The 20,184-nt window shown below is 46.5% G+C and overlaps 1 protein-coding gene across 1 annotated transcript in view; it reads left to right on the forward strand.

The window, feature by feature from the left end:
• stab2 (stabilin 2) overlaps positions 1 to 20,184 on the forward strand; it is a 105,546-nt gene that overhangs the window by 36,661 nt on the left and 48,701 nt on the right. Inside the window, exons 19-34 of the mRNA XM_078417213.1 lie at positions 405 to 467; positions 1,697 to 1,792; positions 4,076 to 4,162; positions 5,297 to 5,408; positions 5,495 to 5,675; positions 7,687 to 7,780; positions 8,768 to 8,926; positions 9,588 to 9,683; positions 10,574 to 10,669; positions 12,527 to 12,574; positions 13,827 to 13,963; positions 15,511 to 15,622; positions 17,517 to 17,594; positions 17,818 to 17,916; positions 18,021 to 18,128; positions 18,802 to 18,933. Of these exons, the coding sequence (XP_078273339.1) occupies positions 405 to 467; positions 1,697 to 1,792; positions 4,076 to 4,162; positions 5,297 to 5,408; positions 5,495 to 5,675; positions 7,687 to 7,780; positions 8,768 to 8,926; positions 9,588 to 9,683; positions 10,574 to 10,669; positions 12,527 to 12,574; positions 13,827 to 13,963; positions 15,511 to 15,622; positions 17,517 to 17,594; positions 17,818 to 17,916; positions 18,021 to 18,128; positions 18,802 to 18,933 (1,698 nt within the window). The remainder of the gene's footprint in view (positions 1 to 404; positions 468 to 1,696; positions 1,793 to 4,075; positions 4,163 to 5,296; positions 5,409 to 5,494; positions 5,676 to 7,686; positions 7,781 to 8,767; positions 8,927 to 9,587; positions 9,684 to 10,573; positions 10,670 to 12,526; positions 12,575 to 13,826; positions 13,964 to 15,510; positions 15,623 to 17,516; positions 17,595 to 17,817; positions 17,917 to 18,020; positions 18,129 to 18,801; positions 18,934 to 20,184) is intronic.

A 20,184-nucleotide genomic window follows, 5' to 3' on the forward strand; every position in this document is an offset into this window, starting at 1 on the left:
CCCGCCGAGTTACTCCAGCACTTTGTGCTTTTCTTATAAACCAGCACTTGCAGTTCTTCGCGTCTACATTTCCACACATCTTGTTGGAGCTTGATGTTTATAAATTGACTGCAATGGTTTCTTCATCTCAACATAGACTATACTTCAAGAATATATTTTGTTGACTTTGAAATACTTCTGAACTTTGGTGAAATGCAAGTCATTTTTTAAATATATGGAGATGAACTTGTTTAAGTGATAAGTGCCCAGAACCTCTTGCCTAGGTGGTAGCTCTACCTGTGATTTATAGATGGTTCTATCTTTATTGAACAACTTGCAAAGGATGCCAACAATACTGTTTGATAAAATCATACGGATAATGAACTTGTTCACAACTTAAAATTATTACTTTTTCATCCATTCAGGGCTCATGCGTCCGTTGTTCTCAGCTTAACAGCAGCTCCTGTCAACCTGGATCCACTCTAATGGTAAGTGAGCACTTTATCATTTATATTTTGTATTTATTCTCAATTAGTGAAAACCTCGAGTAACTCAGCGGGTCAGGTATCATCCCTGGAGAAAAGGAATAGGTGCCATTACGGGTCGAGACCCGTCATCAGTATGAAGAAGGGTCTCGACCCGAAACATCACCTATTCCTTTTCTCCAGGGATGTTGCTTGACCCGCTGAGTTCCTCCAGCCTTTTGTGTCTGTCTTCGGTTTAAATCAGCATCTCCAGTTCCTCCCTACATATTTAGTAAAATCCTCACTGGGATGTGCTCATTCTGTTCGTCAACTTACACTCCTGTTATGTACAAAATGGAGATGGTGTTTGCCATCTAATTAGGAAATTAAAGGCACATATAGCCCATTGTCCTGCTACAGGAAGCTCTGCTTGTATCTGCTGAAATCCTAACAAACTCCTTACTCAGTCTTTATCTCCCTCTCTCCCCCCTCCCTCCCCTCTCCCCCTCTCCCCCTCTCTCCCTCTCCCTCTCTTTCTCTTTCTCTTTCGCTTTCTCTTTCTCTTTCTCTTTCTCTCTCTCTCTCTCGCTCTCCATCTCCCTCCCTCTCTCTTTCCCTCTCTCTCTCTCTCTTTCCCTCTCCCTCTCTCTCCCTTTCCCCCCTCTCCCTCCCCCTCCCCCGTTGCTGATACATTTAAATTCTAACTCATGAGAATGGATATTCCATGTTAACTGTTGTTGCAAGGCTACAATATAATGTACAAAGACATGAAAGGCCTAGTTAGAGTGGATGTGGAAAGGATTTTCCAGTAATGGGGAGAGATTGGAACCAGAGGTCACAGCTTCAGAATACAGCAACCTACCTTTAGAATGGAGATGAGGAGGAATTTATTTAGCCAGAGGGTAGTGAATCTGAGCACCCGGAGAAAACCCACACAGTCACAGGAAGGACGTACAAACTCCGTACAGACAGTGCCCATAGTCAGGTCTCTGGCGCTGTGAGGCAACAGCTTTACCACTGCGCCTGTGCTCAGGGCTTTTAGAACCTTGCTTTAAGTACATCCTTCATGTATCAAATGAGGTGAATTAGGGTCAAAGATAGACACAAAAGTGCTGGAATAACTCAACGGGTCAGGCAGCATCTCTGGAGAAAAAGGACAGGTGATGTTTCGGGTCGCATCATTGTTTGTTGCCTTCCTGGGCAGCGCGAGCGAGGTGTTATAATGGATTTTTTATGACTGCTATTTTCTCCAGACTACTTTTGCACAAGGATGCCTGTACAATACCTATGTCATGGGACTGCGACTGCCAACTCAAGGTTGTAGCAAAAACTGCTATGAAGTGATCACAGTGAGTAAACAAACCCCAGAGTTTTCTCTTCACGTTCTAAATTCAAAGTCCGGTGGCGGGATTTGATTTACCTTTGAGTATTAGTCCCAATAACTAGTTCATCATAAGTTTAGTTACTTGGAGGTAGAATTGCCCAATTCTTAAAGCAGCTGCTGGTATAGTGGGCACAAGAAATGTTGGACTAGCAGTGAAGGTTTTGAGAGGAGAGACCTTTGTTTAGTTTCATTTCATTTGGTTTAGTTCAATTTAGTTCAGTTTAGTTTAGTTTATTATTGTCACATGTACTATGGTTCAGTGAATAGCTTTTTGTGCGTACTAACCAGTCTGCGGAAAGACGATACATGATTATAACCGAGCCATTCACGGTGTAAATGTTGCTGTGGGAGTAGAGTCAGCGAAAACACTACATGACTAGTGAACAGAGAGGATAACAGGTATAATGTTTAGTGCAAAATAAAGTGCGATTAATGATCAAAGGTCTCCAGTGAGGTAGATGGGAGGTCAGGACCGCTCTCTAGTTGGTGAGAGGACGGTTCAGTTGCCTGATAACAGCTGGGAAGAAACTGTTCCTGCATCTGGAGGCGTGCGTTTGCACACTTCTGTACCTCTTGTCCGATGGGAGAGGGGAGAAGAGGGAGTGACCGGGGTGAGACTGGTCCTTAGTTGTGCTGGGGGCCTTGCCGAGGCAGCGTGAAGTGGAGATGGAGTCAATTGATCGAGAGACATGCAAGCAAGTCATAGGCTTGCTGCTGAGAATTAATTTGAGTCATTAAATAAACCTGCAAGGAAAAGCTGCTGATGGTAACATTGACAAAGAGACTGTTGAATTGTTCTCATTCATTAATTGCTATTGGCATTGGTTTGGTATTGTCATGTGCACCGAAATGTAGTGACCAACTTTGTTTTGCATGCTATCCAGAGCAGTTAATACTGTACACGATTCAGTCAGCCAGTGCAAAAGAGAAAACACAGTCCGGAATGTGTTGTTACATCTACATAGAAAGTGCAGATAAAAGTGCAAGCGATACAATGAGGTAGATTGGAAGAAACCTAAAAACAAGGAAATGGACATGCTGGTTTACAAAAAAAAATGATACAAAGTGCTGGAATAACTCAGCGGATCAGGCAACGATGCTGTCTGATCTGCTGAGTTGTTCCAGCACTTTGTATCTTTTTCTTTTAGGTAGATTGGAAGATTGGGAATAGATATTTTGCTTATAAGAGGTCCATTCAATAGACTGATATCAGTGAGGAAGTAGCTGTTCTTGACTCTGACGGTATGTGCTTTCAAGCGTTTATATGCTTCAGAGAAGGAAATGTGTCATAGAATCATACAGCGTGGAAACAGGCCCTTCGACCCAACTTGCCCACATCAGCCAACGTGCCCATCCACACTAGTCCCACAGTTTGGCCCATATCCCTTTAAACCTATCCCATCCATGTACCTGTCCAAATGTTTTTTAAACATTGTGAAAATAGCAGCCTCAACTACCTCCTACTGGAGCTTGTTCCATACATCCACCACCCTTTGTGTGAAAAAGTTACCCCTCAGGTTCTTATTAAATCTTTTCTCACTCATGTTAAACCTATGTCCTCTGGTTTTCGATTACCCTACTCTGGACAAAAGACTACTCTTATGCACCCTACTCTGTGCATTTATCCAATCTATTCCTCTCATGATCTTGTCCACCTCTATAAGATCACCCCTTATCCTCCTGCGCTCCAAGGAGTAAAGTCCTAGCCCGCTCAACCTCTCCCTATAGATCAGGCCCTCAAGTCCTGACAGTGTTCCACGTAAATCTTCCTCAGTTTAGTATAGTTAAGTTTATTGTCATGTGTACCGAGCGAGGTACAGTGAAAAGCTTTTTGTCGCATGCTAACCAGTCAGCGGAAAGACGATACATGATTGCAATCGAGCCATTCACAGTGTGAATGTTGCCCAAGGAGTAGAGATTTAAAAGAGTGGCGTGGTTGCAGATCCACTTCTGTGACGAGCACACACAGGGTCGCCTGGGTTGGAAGCCATCTTGGTCAGCCTCCTGCACCTCTTCTACCTTTTGTGTAAAAAAAAATTGTCCCTCAGGTTCCTATTAAATCTTTCCCTCCTCGTCTTGTGCTGCCCCAAACTGGTCTGGGTTCACTTGTGTCTTGAAAAAAACAACTGTGAATAGCTGCTTCCTGAGTTTAGAATGGTAAAGAATCGACAATAATCACTGCTGGGTGATATCTACATCCTATGAATGGACAAGTTGTGAATGTGATCTCTTCTGCTTTGGTTCCTAGACACCAAAGTGCTGCAGTGGATTCTACGGCCCTGACTGCAGGACCTGTCCGGGCGGTTTCCAGAATCCCTGCTCCGGCCATGGACACGTAAGGGTTTGCAATCGGATGCTTCCTCAATGGAATTGGAGCCCCATCTCCGTCAATGATAATAATGCAATCCACATAGTAACAAATCAATTCTTGCGAAGTCCAATACTTAACACATTTGGTGCTGTGCCAACATGATGTTAAGCCAATATCAGAGACACACTGAAGTATACGTAAACCAGCATCTGCAGTTCATTGTGTCTACACAGAACACGCAACTGTCTGATGGAGATTCTAGCAGCTCCATGCAGAATCCTTACCTTCATACCTAAACCGTACCCCCATTAGGGCGGCACGGTGGCGCAGCGGTAGAGTTGCTGCCTCACAGCGCCGGAGACCCGGGTTCGATCCTGACTACGGGTGCTGTCTGTACGGGTTTTATACAAGAAAAATAGGTGACGTTTCAGATCGGAACCCTTCTTCCAACTGAAGGGAGGAAGCTGATTGAATAAGCAGAATCACCCAAAATGACCAAAAGACGCTCGAATATTGGATTTCACGCTGATAAACCCCATTTTCAAATGTCTAATGCCAAAAATATCATTGTTGTGCTACCTCTTAGTAAACAGAGATCATTAGTCAAAGGTTTTTGCTGTACGCAAACACACCCCCCTAGTCAGCACATCCCCTTGTGCCTTCCTTTCTCTTTTGTCAAGGACCAAGAGAATTTATTTGTCATTTTAGTTTTAGTTACAGCGTGGAAACAGGCCCTTCAACCCTTCAGCCCACTGTGTCCACGCCGACCAATGATTACCTGTATGCGGGTTCTATCCTACACACTAGGAACAGTTTCTACAGAAGCCAATTAACCTGCAACCCTGCACGTCTTTGGAGTGTGGTAGAAAACTGGAGCATCCGGAGAAAATCCATGTGGTTACAGTGAGAACGTACAAACTCCGTACAGACAGCACCCATAGTCAGGATTGAGCCCAGTTCCCTGGTGCTCTGAGGCAGCAACTCTGCTGCTGTGCCACCGTGCCACCCACCTGCACACTGGGAACAGAGCAAGGAGATTCTTACTTGCTTCAGCTTTACCGGCCCATTAACGCCACTCCTGCCTCCCCGTCAATGCACCCACCACTCCACGCTGCAGCGCGCTCCCTGATGTGACCGTGTGCGGTGTTTTGCTTGCAGTGCGTGGACGGGTTGGACGGGAACGGCATGTGCGTTTGCGGCAGCAAGTACCGCGGCTCGAGGTGCCACCTCTGCTCGGACCCGCGCAAGTACGGACCTGACTGCGACCAGAGTAAGTGGTCTCCAGCACATGGCGCTGCGTCACGCGGATGCCCCGTGCCACACGCTTACGCCCTTCCCTCTGTTGGTGCTTTGCAGCCTGTCCCTGCGTCCACGGCCAGTGTGACAACATGATGACCGGTGTCGGCGCCTGCAAGCTGAACTCCTGCAAGGCGGGATACGCTGGCAAGTTCTGCGAAAGGCAGACCACTCCGTGTGGCCCCAATATTCAGTTCTGTCACGCCCATGCCAACTGCGAATACAAGGACCGTGGTCTAAGGTACCGTAGACAAGATACCTGCAAAATGCCAGGGGTCGAGAACTGTGTCACAGTCATACAGCTCTGAGACAGGCCCCTCGGCCAAACTCGTCCATGCCCATCTAGATTAGCTCCATTCTGGAGCTCCGCTACTGGAGCGACTAGGCTTGTATACACTGGAATTTAGAAGGGGGAGTCCAGAACAAGGGGCCACAGTTTAAGAATAAGGGGTAGGCCATTTAGAACTGAGATGAGGAAAAACTTTTTCAGTCAGAGAGTTGTGAATCTGTGGAATTCTCTGCCTCAGAAGGCAGTGGAGGCCAATTCTCTGAATGCATTCAAGAGAGAGCTAGATAGAGCTCTTAAGGATAGCGGAGTCAGGGGGTATGGGGAGAAGGCAGGAACGGGGTACTGATTGAGAATGATCAGCCATGATCACATTGAATGGCGGTGCTGGCTCGAAGGGCCGAATGGCCTCCTCCTGCACCTATTGTCTATTGTCTATTGTCATTCGCCCATATTCGTCTCAGCCTCCAACATTGCTTAAGTATTTTTTGTTTAGTTTGGAGACACGGCATAGAAACAGGCCCTTCGGCCCACCAAGCCCGTGCCTACCAGCCATCCCTGCACACTAACATGATCCCACACACTCCAAAGACGTACAGGTTTGTAGGTTAATTGGCTTTGGTAAAATTGTAAATTGTCCCTAGTGTGTTAGATAGTGTTAGTGTACGGGGTGATTGCTGGTCAGCGTGGACTCGGTGGCCCAAAGGCCCTGTTCCATGCTGCATCTCTGAAGTCTATAGTCTAAAGCCCACCAGGATGCCATCTGCATCAGTTCCATCTGCCCACGTTTGGGCCATATCCCTCCAAACATTTTTTATCCATGCACCTGTCCAAATGTCTTTTGAACGTTGTTCTAGTACCTGCCTCAACTACTTCCTGTGGCAGCTTGTCCCAAATATACACCACCTTGTGTGGAAAAAGTTGCCCATTGATTTCTATTAAATCTTTCTCTTCCCACCTTAAACCCAAGCCCTCTCATTCTTGATTCCCCTAACCTGGGAGGTGGGGAAAGGTTCTGTGAGTTCACCCTATCTATTCCCCTCATGATTTTGTGCGCCTCTATAGTAGCTCTGTGACTCAATAACTGGTTCAGAGAAATGTAAATGCAGAAAAAATAATTGTATTACAGTTTTTATTGCAGGTCCACTACCGGTTTTTTTTGGCACCCTTGGTGGATTCTGGATTCCGGCCTTTCCGGGTTATCCATTTTACCGGACCAACAGAGGTCATGGCCTCCTTGGGGAGTCCCCCACGGTACCGGAACAGTCCGCCTCGCTGGCCGAGAGGCCGAGATACCAGCCTGCAAAGTCAGCAATGGATCACGGCTCTGGGAACGGGTCCGTCAGTTCCAGAGCCCAGGCCACAGGGGGCAAATTTGACCCGTGGAAATCCCACTGAGGTCGAGATCGGCCGCCTTACACGGCCTAGGGACCGCATTTTCAGGGGGACTCCAGCTGCGGAGGATGGGGTGGGGGGGGATTTCAAGTGCGCTCTGGGGCGGCACAGTGGCGCAGCGCCAGAGACCCGGGTTCGATCCTGACTACGGGCGCTGTCCGCACGGAGTTTGTACGTTCTCCCTGGGAGCCCATGGGTTTTCTCCGGGCGCTCCGGTTTCCTCCCACACTCTAATGATGTGCAGGTTTGTAGTTTAATTAGTTTTGGTAAAATTGTAAATTGTCCCTCGTGTGTGTGTGTAGGTTGGTGCATGGGGTGAGTGCTAGTCGGCATGGACTCGGTGGGCCAAAGGGCCTGTTTCCATGCTGTGTCTGTCAACTTAAAACTCTAAACTCTAAAACTCATGTCATTTTGTCCGGATTGAAGGAGGCGTTGGACCACTAGTTGCTGGAAAACCGGTGGTGGACCTGTACTGCAAGTTTGCAACTCCTCCTTGTGTTCTATTCGGATATGGTGTATGATCTCCTGGGTGGAAGACTGCTTTAAATGATCGCTGTTTTTACCCTTCCAGTTGCGTTTGCAAGCAAAATTACGCTGGTGACGGGACCTACTGTGAAGAGATGGATGCCTGCATTCAACCAGACCGAGGTGGCTGCAGTGCCAACGTGGGTATCACTGACCTCTTGTGATTGTGAGATTACTCTTATACATATGGACCAGCCACATGACTTCCATGGCTTCACAAGCAGGTTCAGAGGAGGAGTACCTTGTGACAAGTGAACCACCTCTGTACAACCCAGGGTTTTACCTACATCCACAAGCGACATTACAAATGGCCTGCACTGTAAATGCCTTGCTCCTTTTTTGGCTTCACAAAATGTGCCACACCAAGGCTGATACAGTGGGGCAAAGGGTGGCACGGTGGCACAGCTGGTAGAGTTGCTGCCTCACTGCGCCAGAGATCCGGGTTCGATCCCGACCTCGGGTGCTGTCTGTACAGAGTTTGCACGTTCCCCCTGTCACCACGTGGGTTTTCCCCCTACATCCCAAAGATGTGCAGGTTTGTCGGTTAATTAGCCCCCTGTAAAATTGCCCCTCGCGTGTAGGACGTGAATGGGAAAGTTGGACCACATAGAACTAGTGTGAATGGGTGATCAATGGTCGACATGGTGGGCCGAAGGGCCTGATCCCATGCTCTCTTCCAATCAATCAAATCACCCTTGACGATGCTTGGATGAAAGGCATAATATTTCTAAGAAAATTACAAGCCATTCTACCAACTAGTTATAATGTAATAAAAAAGGAACTGCAGAAGCTGGTTTACACCATAGGTCAGCACAAAATGGAGTAACTCAACGGGTCAGGCGGCATCTCTGGAGAAAATGGATAGGTGAAGTTTCAATAGACAATAGAAACTTCAACTACAATCCCTACTACAATCAGTCTGAAGACGGGTCTTGACCCAAAACGTCACCTATCCATGTTCTCCAGATATGCTGCCTGACCCACTGAGTTACCCCAGCACTTTGTGTCTATCCACCAGCTAGTTACCCCTGCTATTTCTGCCCCACTTGCTTTATTTCCATGCTTCACTCTTATTTTGAATGCGTGGTCATCGTGGTGTTAACTTTCCCTGTGTGATTCACTCACAGGCGGAATGTATCAAGCTGGGAGATGGACAGTTCAGGTGTCAATGCTTGCCTGGTTGGACTGGAGATGGGGAGGACTGCACTGAAGTCAATAACTGTCTGCTGGTGGACCGAGGGGGCTGCCACACTACCGCCAACTGCATCTACCTGGGACCAGGCCAGGTAAACACAAAGGGATAGATTCCAGCTTCAGTTTACCGTCGTGTTTGTGTTTTGTCCCTCTGTTATCGGTCGTTTCCCCATGGTCAGGACATTTGCTCTAGAGTCAGTAAGACACTGAGTCAGCGAGACAAGGAAGTTAAGACAGAAAAGGGCACAAAGTGCTGAACTAACTCAGCCGGTCAGGCAGCATCTCTGGAGAACGTGGGCAGGTGACGTTTTGGGCCGAGACTCGCTGAGACCCGTTAGAAGAAGGTTCCCGATCCAAAATGTCACCTGTCCATGAAACTCCAGAGATGCTGCCTGACCAGTTGAGTTACTCCACCACTTTGTGTCTTTTTTTGTTAACAACAGAACCTGACGTTTCTTTTTTGTGTGTTTTTGGGGTTGGGTAATTTGAATGCCTATTTAATGCTTTTATTGTTGGACTGTGTTTTTGGGGGTTTTGGGGTTGTGTAATTTGAATGCCTATTTAATGCTTTATTGTTGGACTGTGTTTTGGGGGTTTTTTGGGGTTGTGTAATTTTAATGCTTATTTAATGCTTTTATTGTTGGACTGTGGGTGACTGAATTTCGTCCAATATTGGATGACAAATAAAGCTATCTTGAATCTTGAATCTTGAACAGGATTGCACAATTATAGTGAGCATTTCTCTATCAACAGAATGACTGCGAGTGTAAAAAGGGACATCGTGGTAATGGCTTGGAGTGTGAGCCCGTAAATACGTGTCTGGAGGAGAACGGAGGGTGCCATGATCTGGTGAGTTGATCTGAAGCTGAACCATGTGAAGTCTGGTTCACAAAGTAGTGTATCAATCAGTAACTAGTAATCGCAAGATCATCGATACAACACAAGTACTTACCAGAACACATTGCTCATAGAGTTATACAGTCATACAGCATGGAAACAGGCCCTTCGGCCCAACTTGCCCACACCAACCAACATGCCCCATCGACACTCGTCCCACCTGCCTGCATTTATCCCTCTAAACCTGTCCTAGCCATGTACCTGTCTAAATGTTTCTTAAACATTGCAATAGTACCTGCCTCACATACGTCCTCCAGCAGCTCGTTCCACACACCCACCACCCTTTGTGTGTAAACGTTGCCCCTCAGGTTCATATTGAATCACTCAATATACCAATTGGTCTATTGGCCAACGTATGTGATCATGAACTTTACTGGACTGTATCTTGCACTAAACATTGGACCATTTATCCAGTATCCTTTGGTTGATTGTAATCTGTCTGACCACTGACTGGATAGCACGCAACAAAAAGCTTTTCACTGTACCTCGGTACACGTGACAATCTAAACTAAACTAAACCATCCCTCATCCTGGTCATTCCTTTTTCTCCCCACTCTCATTGGGCAGAAGTTACAAATACTTGGAAGCACACACCTCCAGACTCAGGCCCTTCTGCCCCTCTACTCCTGAACAGTCCTCCCATAATCGAGGGTATAGTCTCTATTCTCCTCTACCTCATTACGGACATTGGATTTTGTCTCTGGACCGGTTACGCTACAATGCTGAGAACTGTATTCTGCTCTCTGCATGTCTCCCTTCACTCTACCCAATGCACCTGAGTTTCATTCAATTGCATAGAATTTTACCGCTAATTCAGTGACCTGCTTCAAATATTTTGTCAGGCAACTTGTTCATACGTATCTCCAGGAATCAGAGACTGTAGCTGCCAGCGAGGTTATGAAGGAGATGGTCTGATATGCTTTGGAAATGCAATTATGGTAAGCGATCTATCAAGACTTGTGGTTCAAAATTATTCACTGAAGTCTCATTCTGGTATTATGTTTAGCGAGTTTTGCCGGACGTCAGTTGGCACTGCTCGTTCCTGTTTTCACCAGGATGTTATCTGGGCTTGCATGCTCAAGATATGGGGAGAGGTCGCTTAGGCTGGGACTTTTTTGTTTGGAGTGCAGGAGGCTGAGGGGTGACCTTGTTGAGGTGTGCAAGATCATGAGGGGCATGGATGAAGTGAATGCTCACAGGCTTTTCCCCAGGATGAAGGATTCTAATACTAGAGGGCAGGGGCTTAAAATGAGAGGGGAGAGATTTACGAGGGACCTCATGGGCAGCTTTTCACTCAGAGGGTACTCCGTGTCTGGAGTGAGCTGCCAGAGTGTTCAATCATGACTCGGCCAATGGGAGTGGTAACGTACGTCATGTATCTCGTTGTACTTGTACAATGACAATAAAGATATTGTATTGTATTTTATTGTATTGTATCACTTTAGTGCAAGCTCGGTGACTCTAGTGTAACGGTTTTACATCCCCTCTCTTCCCAATCTTATTAGCTTTGTCTTATCTACATTGTGCAACCCCCCACCCCAAAGTCTATTTAGTGCACAGCATGTCAGAGTTGGGACTTTATGTTGTAACTTTACAAAACACTGGTTAGACTGCAGCTGGAGTATTGTGAGCAGGTCTGGTCACCGCATGATAAGGAGGATGTGACTGGGCTGGAGAGAGTGCAGAAGAGATTCACCGGGATCTTGCCTGGACTGGAGGACTCTAGTTATGGGGAGAACTCCGACCTAGTCCCGTCGCCAGGACAACGGGCCTTTATGGCAAAGTTAAGACTCTATAGTGTTAACGACGTCGGACTTGAATCACACAAAATGGTGCTGGAAACGTGGTGACTGTTGTGTGCAGTCTCAGTGTAATCTACGACTCTTGCACTCTTGTGCCCAAGTATATGATTGTGCCGATGTATAGTAAGATTTTTTTTAACAAAACTACATGCAAAAAGGGAATTTCACTGCATCTAGGTGCACATGACAATACAGAACCAGTGCAACAGCTTGCATGTGTATGAATGGTGATGGACTTTTAAAGGATATTTGGACAGATGTTGGGGGAGTCCAGAACAAGGGGCCACAGTTTAAGAATAAGGGGTAGGCCATTTAGAACGGAGATGAGGAAGAACTTTTTCAGTCAGAGAGTGGTGAAGGTGTGGAATTCTCTGCCTCAGAAGGCAGTGGAGGCCAGTTCGTTGGATGCTTTCAAGAGAGAGCTGGATAGAGCTCTTAAGGATAGCGGAGTAAGGGGGTACGGGGAGAAGGCAGGAACGGGGTACTGATTGAGAGTGATCAGCCATGATCGCATTGAATGGCGGTGCTGGCTCGAAGGGCTGAATGGCCTACTCCTGCACCTATTGTCTATTGTCTGTTATCATCGAGTTATCCAGCACGGAAACAGGCCCTTCAGCCCGACTCATCCATGCTGACTATGATGCCCGATCTAAACTAGTCCCACGTGCACACAAATGGCAAATGCTGTTACTGTACCCGCCTCAACTACCTCTTCTGGCAGCTCATTCCATAGGATCCCTCTGGGTTCTGAATGAAAAGGTTGCCCCTTTGGATAGGAAAGGTTGAGAGGGCTATGGGTCGAATATGGACAAATGGGACCAGCCCAGGATGCCATACTTCATCAGCATGGATCAGCTGCAGGAGTGTACTATGCATTGGGGTGAACACAACACAGAAGCATGTGAGATACCTAACTTGAAATTTGGTGTCTTTGACGTTAAGTAATAGGAGTGATTAGCACAAGTGTAAGACGATCTTCTCTTCACCTTTCAGGCTCTAAACTACATCCCAGAAGCTGCAGAATTTCTCAAGTGGGTCAATGTAAGTCCAGAAATTTAAACAAAAACTGCTTCTCTTAACTGTCAAACAAAACACAGTGGCGTAGCTGGTCGAGTTTCTGCCTCACAGCGCCAGAGACCCAGGTTCGATCCTGACTATGGGTGCTGTCTTTAAGGAAATGAGATCAAGATTCAAGATTCAATTTATTGTCACAATTTATTAAGTACCAATTAAGGTACAGTGAAATTTGAGTTTACATGTTCTCCCTGTGCCCGCGTGGGTTTGCTCCGGGTGCTCCGGTTTCCTCCTGTCAAGTCTGCTCCATTATTCGACCATGGCTGGTGTTCCTCCCCTCTCCCCCTAACCTTTGACACCCTTACTGATCAAGACCCTATAAATCTCTGCTTTGAAAATACCCAATGACCTGGCCTCCTCCGCCAGTCCAAAGATACGTCTCTCAGTGCTGCTCTGTTGCATCTCTAACCCACCATTCTCATTTTAAAATATTTTGAAGTATATTTTATCCACGCACTGTGGCTGATGTGGCCCGAGGAGGCATCTGACCGCATTATATAGGGCTGTGGTGAGATTGAATTTGGAATATGTGTGCAGACCTGCTAGAGTCATAGAGTGATACAGCTTGGAAACAGGCCCTTCGGCCCAACTTACCCAAATCAACCAACATGTCCCATCTACACTAGTCCCACCTCCCTGCGTTTGGCCCATATCCCTCTAAACCTGTTCATTTACCTGTTTAAATGGTTCTTAAACATTGCGATAATCCCTGCATCAACCACCTCCTCCTGCAGCTCGTTCCGTACACCCACCACCCTTTGTGTAAAAAACTTAACCAAGTAAGGGCATGCTTTGGATAAGGAGAAGGAAAAAGAAGGATATTTTAAACTACTCCATGCACTTTTAGACTTTATACTTTAGAGATACAGTGAGGAAACAGGCCCTTCGGCCCATTGAGTCCACGCTGGCCAGCGCTCCTGTACGCTAGCACTATCGTACACACTAGGGAAAATGTATAATCTTACCTGTACGTCTTGTCTGTACACGTGGAAGGAAACCCGAGCACGTGGAGAAAACCCACAGGGTCACAGGGAGAACGTGCGAACTCCATGCAGAACAGCACCTGTAGTCTGGATCGAACCCTGGTCCCCGGCACCGTAAGACAGCAACTCCACCGCTGCTCCACCGTGTCGCCCGTACAACAGTCTTTTGAAGTTCATAACTGTATCCACATCTGTGGCTTCCTCTGTTAACGTTTGTCTTTTTTTCTTTTGCTCAGAATGCTTCTCAAGAACGCCTTCTTTCAGGCACGGCAAATTTCACCTTACTAGTGCCCTCGCAGAAAGCCGTCGCCGACATGAGCGATGACAACCGCGTCTTCTGGCTCCAAGCAGAAAGGCTTCCACACCTGGTGAAGTGAGTTTGCTTTCATTTTAGCTTAAAACGGGAGAGCAGGCCTTTTAGCCACAAGGCGTGGGAAGAAGCTATTGTGGTGACCTGCTCCACAAAGTCATGGAGACAGGCCCTTCAGCCCAACATGTCCGTGCTGAATCCTTGGAACGTGTGGGTGGAGAGTCCATGCAATTCAGTGCCACAGGGTGTCGAGTGGGGAACCCCGCTGAAATGTATCGAATAGTGAAAGGCCGGAATGTGGAGAGGATGCTTCCACTAGTGGGAGAGTCTAGGACCAGAGGGCACAGCCTCAGAATAAAAGGACATACTTTTAGAAAGGAAATGAGGGGGAATTTCTTTAGCCAGAGGGTGGTGAATCTGTGGAATTCATTGTCACAGTTGGCTGTGGAGGACATCATTGTGTATTTTTTACGGCGGAGATTTAGATTCTTGATTGGGAAAGGCGTCGAAGATTACGGGGAAAAGGCAGAAGAATGAGATTAAGAGGGAAAGATAGATCAGCCATGACTGGATGGCCGAGCAGGCTCGATGGGCCGTAGGGCCTAACTTTGCTCCTGTGTCTTATACATTTATAAAATGATCAAGTTAGCCATCTTGGTTTGTCCCGTTTGCCCGCATCCGGCCCACATCCCTCGAAACCTTTCCTATCCAGGCACCTATCCAATGGTCCTTTGAAAGTCATAACTGAAATCACTTCTATATCTTCCTTTGGCAGCTCATTCCAACCTCTGAGTGAAAAAGTAATAAAAAGGAATCACAGATGCTGGTTTACACCAAAGATAGACTCAAACTGCTGGAGTAACTCAGCGGGGTTAGGCAGCATCTCTGGAGAAAATGTATAGGTGATGTTTTGGGCTGGGATCCTTCTTCAGGCTGATTGCTGAGGGGAGCAGGAAAAACTGATTTTTGGGTTGTTTTTTTTTCCTTGCTCTCCCCTGTAATTAGTCTGAAGAAGGATCCCAACCCGAAATATCAGCTATCCATTTCCTCCAGATTTGCTGTAGATCCTCCCTTCCCAAATACCTCATTGGAGACTCTCGGACCATCTTTAATCGGACTTTATCCTACACTAAACATCATTCCCTATATCCTGTACACTGTGGACGGCTTGATTGCAATCATGTCGAGCCTTTCCGCTGACTCGATAGCCCGCACCAAAAAAAAACTTTTCACCATACCTATCATGACCACAAATGGCAATAAACTGAATTAACTAACTAATTGCCTGGTCATTTATTCACAAAGTGCTGGAGTAACTCAGCAGGTCGGGCAGCATCTCGGGAGAGAAGGAATGGGTGACGTTTCGGGTCGAGACCCTTCTTCAGACTGGCCAGACATTGCCTGGCCAGCTGAGTTACTCCAGCATTTTGTGTCCATCTCTTGTGGCATAAACCAGCAACTACAGTTCCTTGTTATTATATTTCCTTCCTGTTTTGTTCCTTTTCAAGTTGCTTTGTGTTGCGATGGAGTAAGTGTAAGTTTAATTGACTTGTGTGGAGTTGCATGGCGATCACTTGTATTTCACCTCTGAACACTGTCTTTCACCGTAGGTATCACGTGGTAAAGGGAGTCTACAGTCTTGCCGATCTTCTGAACCTTTCATCCGATTCACTGGCAACGGTCATGCCTGGCATCTTCTTATCCCTTGCCAAGAACAGTGAGGTCAGTGTGGAGAAACAATGGCATCGCTTACAGATTACTTTGGTGTTACGGAGAGGGGAGTGAGATGGGGGGGTGGGGGGAGTGAGATGGGGGGGGGGTGGGGGGAGTGAGATGGGGGGGGTGGGGGGAGTGAGATGGGGGGGGTGGGGGGAGTGAGATGGGGGGGTGGGTTGGGGGGAGTGAGATGAGGGGGTGGGGGAGTGAACTGCTTTCCTGGAAACGAGTCCATATCGCTGTAACATGAAGCCACGTCATTTGAATATGCATCAAGAAATGCAAGCTGAAAAAAAAAGATTATGTTCATAGATTTACATTTTCACGTGAACTCATTTGAGAGCAAATTTTATTCCTTATTTTTGAGAGCTTTTAGAGATTGAGAGATACACCATGGGAAACAGGCCCTTCGGCCCACTGAGTCCACGCCGAACAGCAGTCCCTACAATTTGAGGACAATTTACAGAAGCCAATTAACCTACAAACTCGTATGCCTTTGAAGTGTGGGAGGGAACCCACGCGGTCACAGGGAGAACTGCACATTCCACAGAGACTGCACCCGTAGGCAGTATTGAACCCGGGTCTCTGGCATTGTGAGGCAGCAACTCTACTGCTGCACCAATGTGCCACCCTATATCTCAATTTTATTAGCAAATCGGTAAGGGTGAATTTCCATTCCCTGAATGGCCATCACATGGGATAAGGTGGGGGGAGAGTGTCTCCTGTATCCTTTGTTCCACTGAAATGTAAATTCACACTAGGTGTGTTTATTCATACTATTTTCAACAATTTTTTTTACATAAAACATCTTTATCATTCAAAAGCCTCAACTACTTCCCTTCTGTTATCAGGCTTCTGAACAGTCCTTCCATAAGCTCGGGTACTGTACGATTCACCTTTACTGCATTGAGACATTGGACTTTGTCAATGGGACTGATGCACTACAATGCTGAGAAATGTATTCTGCACTCTGTATCTTGCCCTTTGCTTTCCCTTTTATACTTGAGTTTGACTTGGTTGTATTTATGTATTATCTGATTTTATTGGATAGCATGCGAAGAAAAGCTCTCCACTGTACCTCGGTACACGTGACAATAACAAACCTAAACCTAAACTTAACCACTAACTCTGTCAGGACTTTTACCTTAGTTGGCACTGCCCATGTCAAATGCCTTCTTCTCTACCCTACCTGGTGGCTGTGCTGCCACTGTCATGGAACTATGGACCTGAACCCCAAGTTCCACTTCATTAGGAACATTCCTGCGTATCCCACTCTTTAGTTTACCTTAGTTTAGTTTATTGTCACCATGTACCGATGACGTACAATAAAAAGCTTTTTGTTGCATGCTATGCAGTCAGCAGAAAGACCATAGATGTTTACAATCGAGCCGTCCACAGTGTACAGATACTGGAGAAAGGAAATAACAATTTAGTGCAAGATCAAGTCCAGTATAGTCCATTTAAAGGTAGTCTGAGGGTCTCCAATGAGGTCGATGGTAGGCCAGGACCAGTCTCTGGTTATTGATAGGATGGTTCAGTTGCCTGATAACAGCTGGGAAGAAACTGTCCCTGAATCAGGAGGTGTGTGTTTTCACACTTCTGTACCTCTTACCTGGTGGGAGAGGGGAGAAGAGGGAGTGACCGGGGTGAGACTGGTCCTTGATTATGCTGGTGGCCTTGCCGAGGCAGCGTGAAGTGCGGATGAAGTCATTGGAAGGGAGGTTGGCCTTAAACAGGAGACCGTGGCACCCACTTCCTACATTCAATTTCAGGGAACTACCTCAGTACACGTGACAATAATAAACCTAAACCTAACTTAAACCACTTAACTTGCCTACACTATGAGATCACGACTACAGATTATGTTCTAGTTATACCATTAATTGTTTTGTTTTTCCAGAACGCCATAATAGGAGGAGCCAATCTACTCAATCCCAACATAGCTTTAACGAATGGGATAATGCACATTATTGATAAGGTATGATCAATATTATCAGCATATCATATTTCCTCTCTGAGATGAGATGCCCTCATACCAATATATATGCTTTGTGAATGAGATCATTTAAAGCTGAATTTGCAAGTTCTCATATCCATAAAATGAAAAGCCAACAAATTGAAGATATTACAAGAAGCAGAGTTTTGGATAATTTTAGCCCATTGCGGGATGATCATATGTAACACCAGGTCTTTTGTTGTAGGTTCTAATACCTGAACAGACGATCAGTGATGCATCATATGGCCTGCTGGCAAAACTAAACCAGATGCCTGGGTATTCTCGCTTCAAAGAGTTTATTGTGGTAAGTTCTGCTGGTACAGAGTGCAATTGGTTGGGAAGTGCTGCACCATGAGGCAGCAAGTTGGAAATGTTCAATCGTTTCAGCATGCCCATTGTGTGTTTCAGCAACAGGGTCTGGCTGCACAAATTGAGAGTGCGAACACCTATACTGTCTATGCCCCAAACAATGAGGCCATTGAGAAGTACCTCCGGGAGAAAGCCTTAAACGCTCTGGTACGTTGGCGAGTCCAAATCTCACCCTCTTTGGTGCTGATGGAAGAAGTTTCATTGAAATCGGTGTTATAATTTTTAAGTTATTCACATTTTAAAGTTTAAATCTATCTCCTAGGGAGGGAGGGAGGGAGGGAGGGAGGGAGGGGGGGAAGAGTGCGTATAAGGGGATGAGGGGGATGGAGTGGGGGGAGGGGAAGGGGGAGGGAGGGGGAGGGGAGAGGGAGGGGGTGGATGGAGGGGGAGGGGAGGGGAGGAGGGAGGGAGGGGAGTGGGGAGGGAAGAGGGGAGGGGGTGTGGGAAGAGAGGGTGCTGCACCAATGCAGGAGAGGTTTGGCCCCAACGGGTCTGCTTGGTCTAGTGTATATATATATATGTGTGTGTGTGTGTGCAGCAGGCAGCATCTCTGAACACACACACACACTTATATATTGAACTTTCTTTTCTCCTTTATTATATTGTTTACAGAGTAAAGTGTTTAGATATTCTGTCCTGCTGTCGTAAGTAAGAATGTCATTGTTCTGTTTGGGACACATGATAATAAAACACTCTTGACTTCTTCCAAACTCTGGTGAACACAAGCCTAAAGCACCAGCTCATTGTTCATATGGTCAATGTTGCCACCCCACGATTTTGTAAGGGATATAAAGAACATGTGTCATGCTCTTCCCCACAGGATGAAGATGTACTAAAAAACCATGTCATCCTGGGTCAGAAGCTGATGGAGAGTGATATGCACAATGGGATGCATCGCGAGACAATGCTTGGATTTTCGTTTCAAGTTGGTTTCTTTCGAAGACGTGGCCAGGTAAAAATGCACGTATGTTCAACAATGATGGGCATTTGATGGCACTGGGCCTGTACTCACTAGAGTTTAGAAGGATGAGTGGGGGGGACCTCACTGAAACTTACCAAATAGAGAAAGGCCTGGATCGAGTGGATGAGGGGAGAATGTTTCAATCCATATTTCCACCAGTGGGAGAGTTTAGGACCAGAGGCCGTAGCCTCAAAATAAAAGGACATGCCTTTAGAAAGGAATTTCTTTAGTCAGAGGGTGGTGAATCTGTGGAATTCATTGCCACAGACGGCTGTGGAAGCCCAAGACGTTGGATAGATTTAAAGCGGGGAATGACATATTCTTGATCAGTACGGGCGTCAAAGGTTACGGGGAGGAGGCAGGAGAATGGGGTTGAGGGAGAAAGATAGATCAACCGTGATTGAATGGCGGAGTGGACTCAATGGGCCAAATGGCCTCATTCTGCTCCTACGACTTATGAACTTATAATAAAAACATAAATATGGCTTCGGACAAGTAGAAGAGAAGAGAGGAGGTGGGTGATTTGCAACCCTAAATATGAGGACGCGTCCATCAGGAAATTAGCCAGCTGGTCTATCTCGCCTGTCTTCCATGTTGTCCCTTTGACAATGTGACACACACTCTACTCTCACTGAGCATGGCCCAAAGCGCACCATAAAAATCACATGTGAGAGGGCAGAGCTTTAAGGTGAGAGGGAAAAGATTAAAAGGAGATATACGGGGCAAGTATTTTACACAGAGGGTGGTGAGTGCCCATAACACATTGCCGAAGGTGCTGGATGAGGCAGATACGATAGTGTAATTTAAGAGGCTTTTGGATATGTATGTGGATATGCGGGGAATAGAGGGATATTGATTACATACAGGCTGATACACAGTTGGTCTTGGCATCATGTTCGGCGCAGGCATCATGGGCCAAAAGACCTGTCCTTAGTTTAGTCTAGTGATACAGTGCAAAAACAGGCCTTTCGGCCCACCGAGTCCGTGCCGACCCCAGCGACCTACGCACACTAGCACTATCCAACACACACTAGGGACAATTTACAATTTTAACAAGCCAATTACCCTACAAACCTGCACATCTCTGAAGTGTGGGAGGAAACCGGAGCTCCCGGAGAAAACCCACACAGGTCACAGGAGGACATACAGACTCTGTACAGACAGCACCCGTAGTCAGGATTGACCCTGAGTCTCTGGCGCTGTAAGGCAGCAACTCCACCGCTGCGCCATCGTGCCGCCCAA

This window comes from Rhinoraja longicauda, chromosome 20 (assembly GCF_053455715.1).
Source record: "Rhinoraja longicauda isolate Sanriku21f chromosome 20, sRhiLon1.1, whole genome shotgun sequence".
Lineage (NCBI taxonomy): Eukaryota > Metazoa > Chordata > Chondrichthyes > Rajiformes > Arhynchobatidae > Rhinoraja > Rhinoraja longicauda.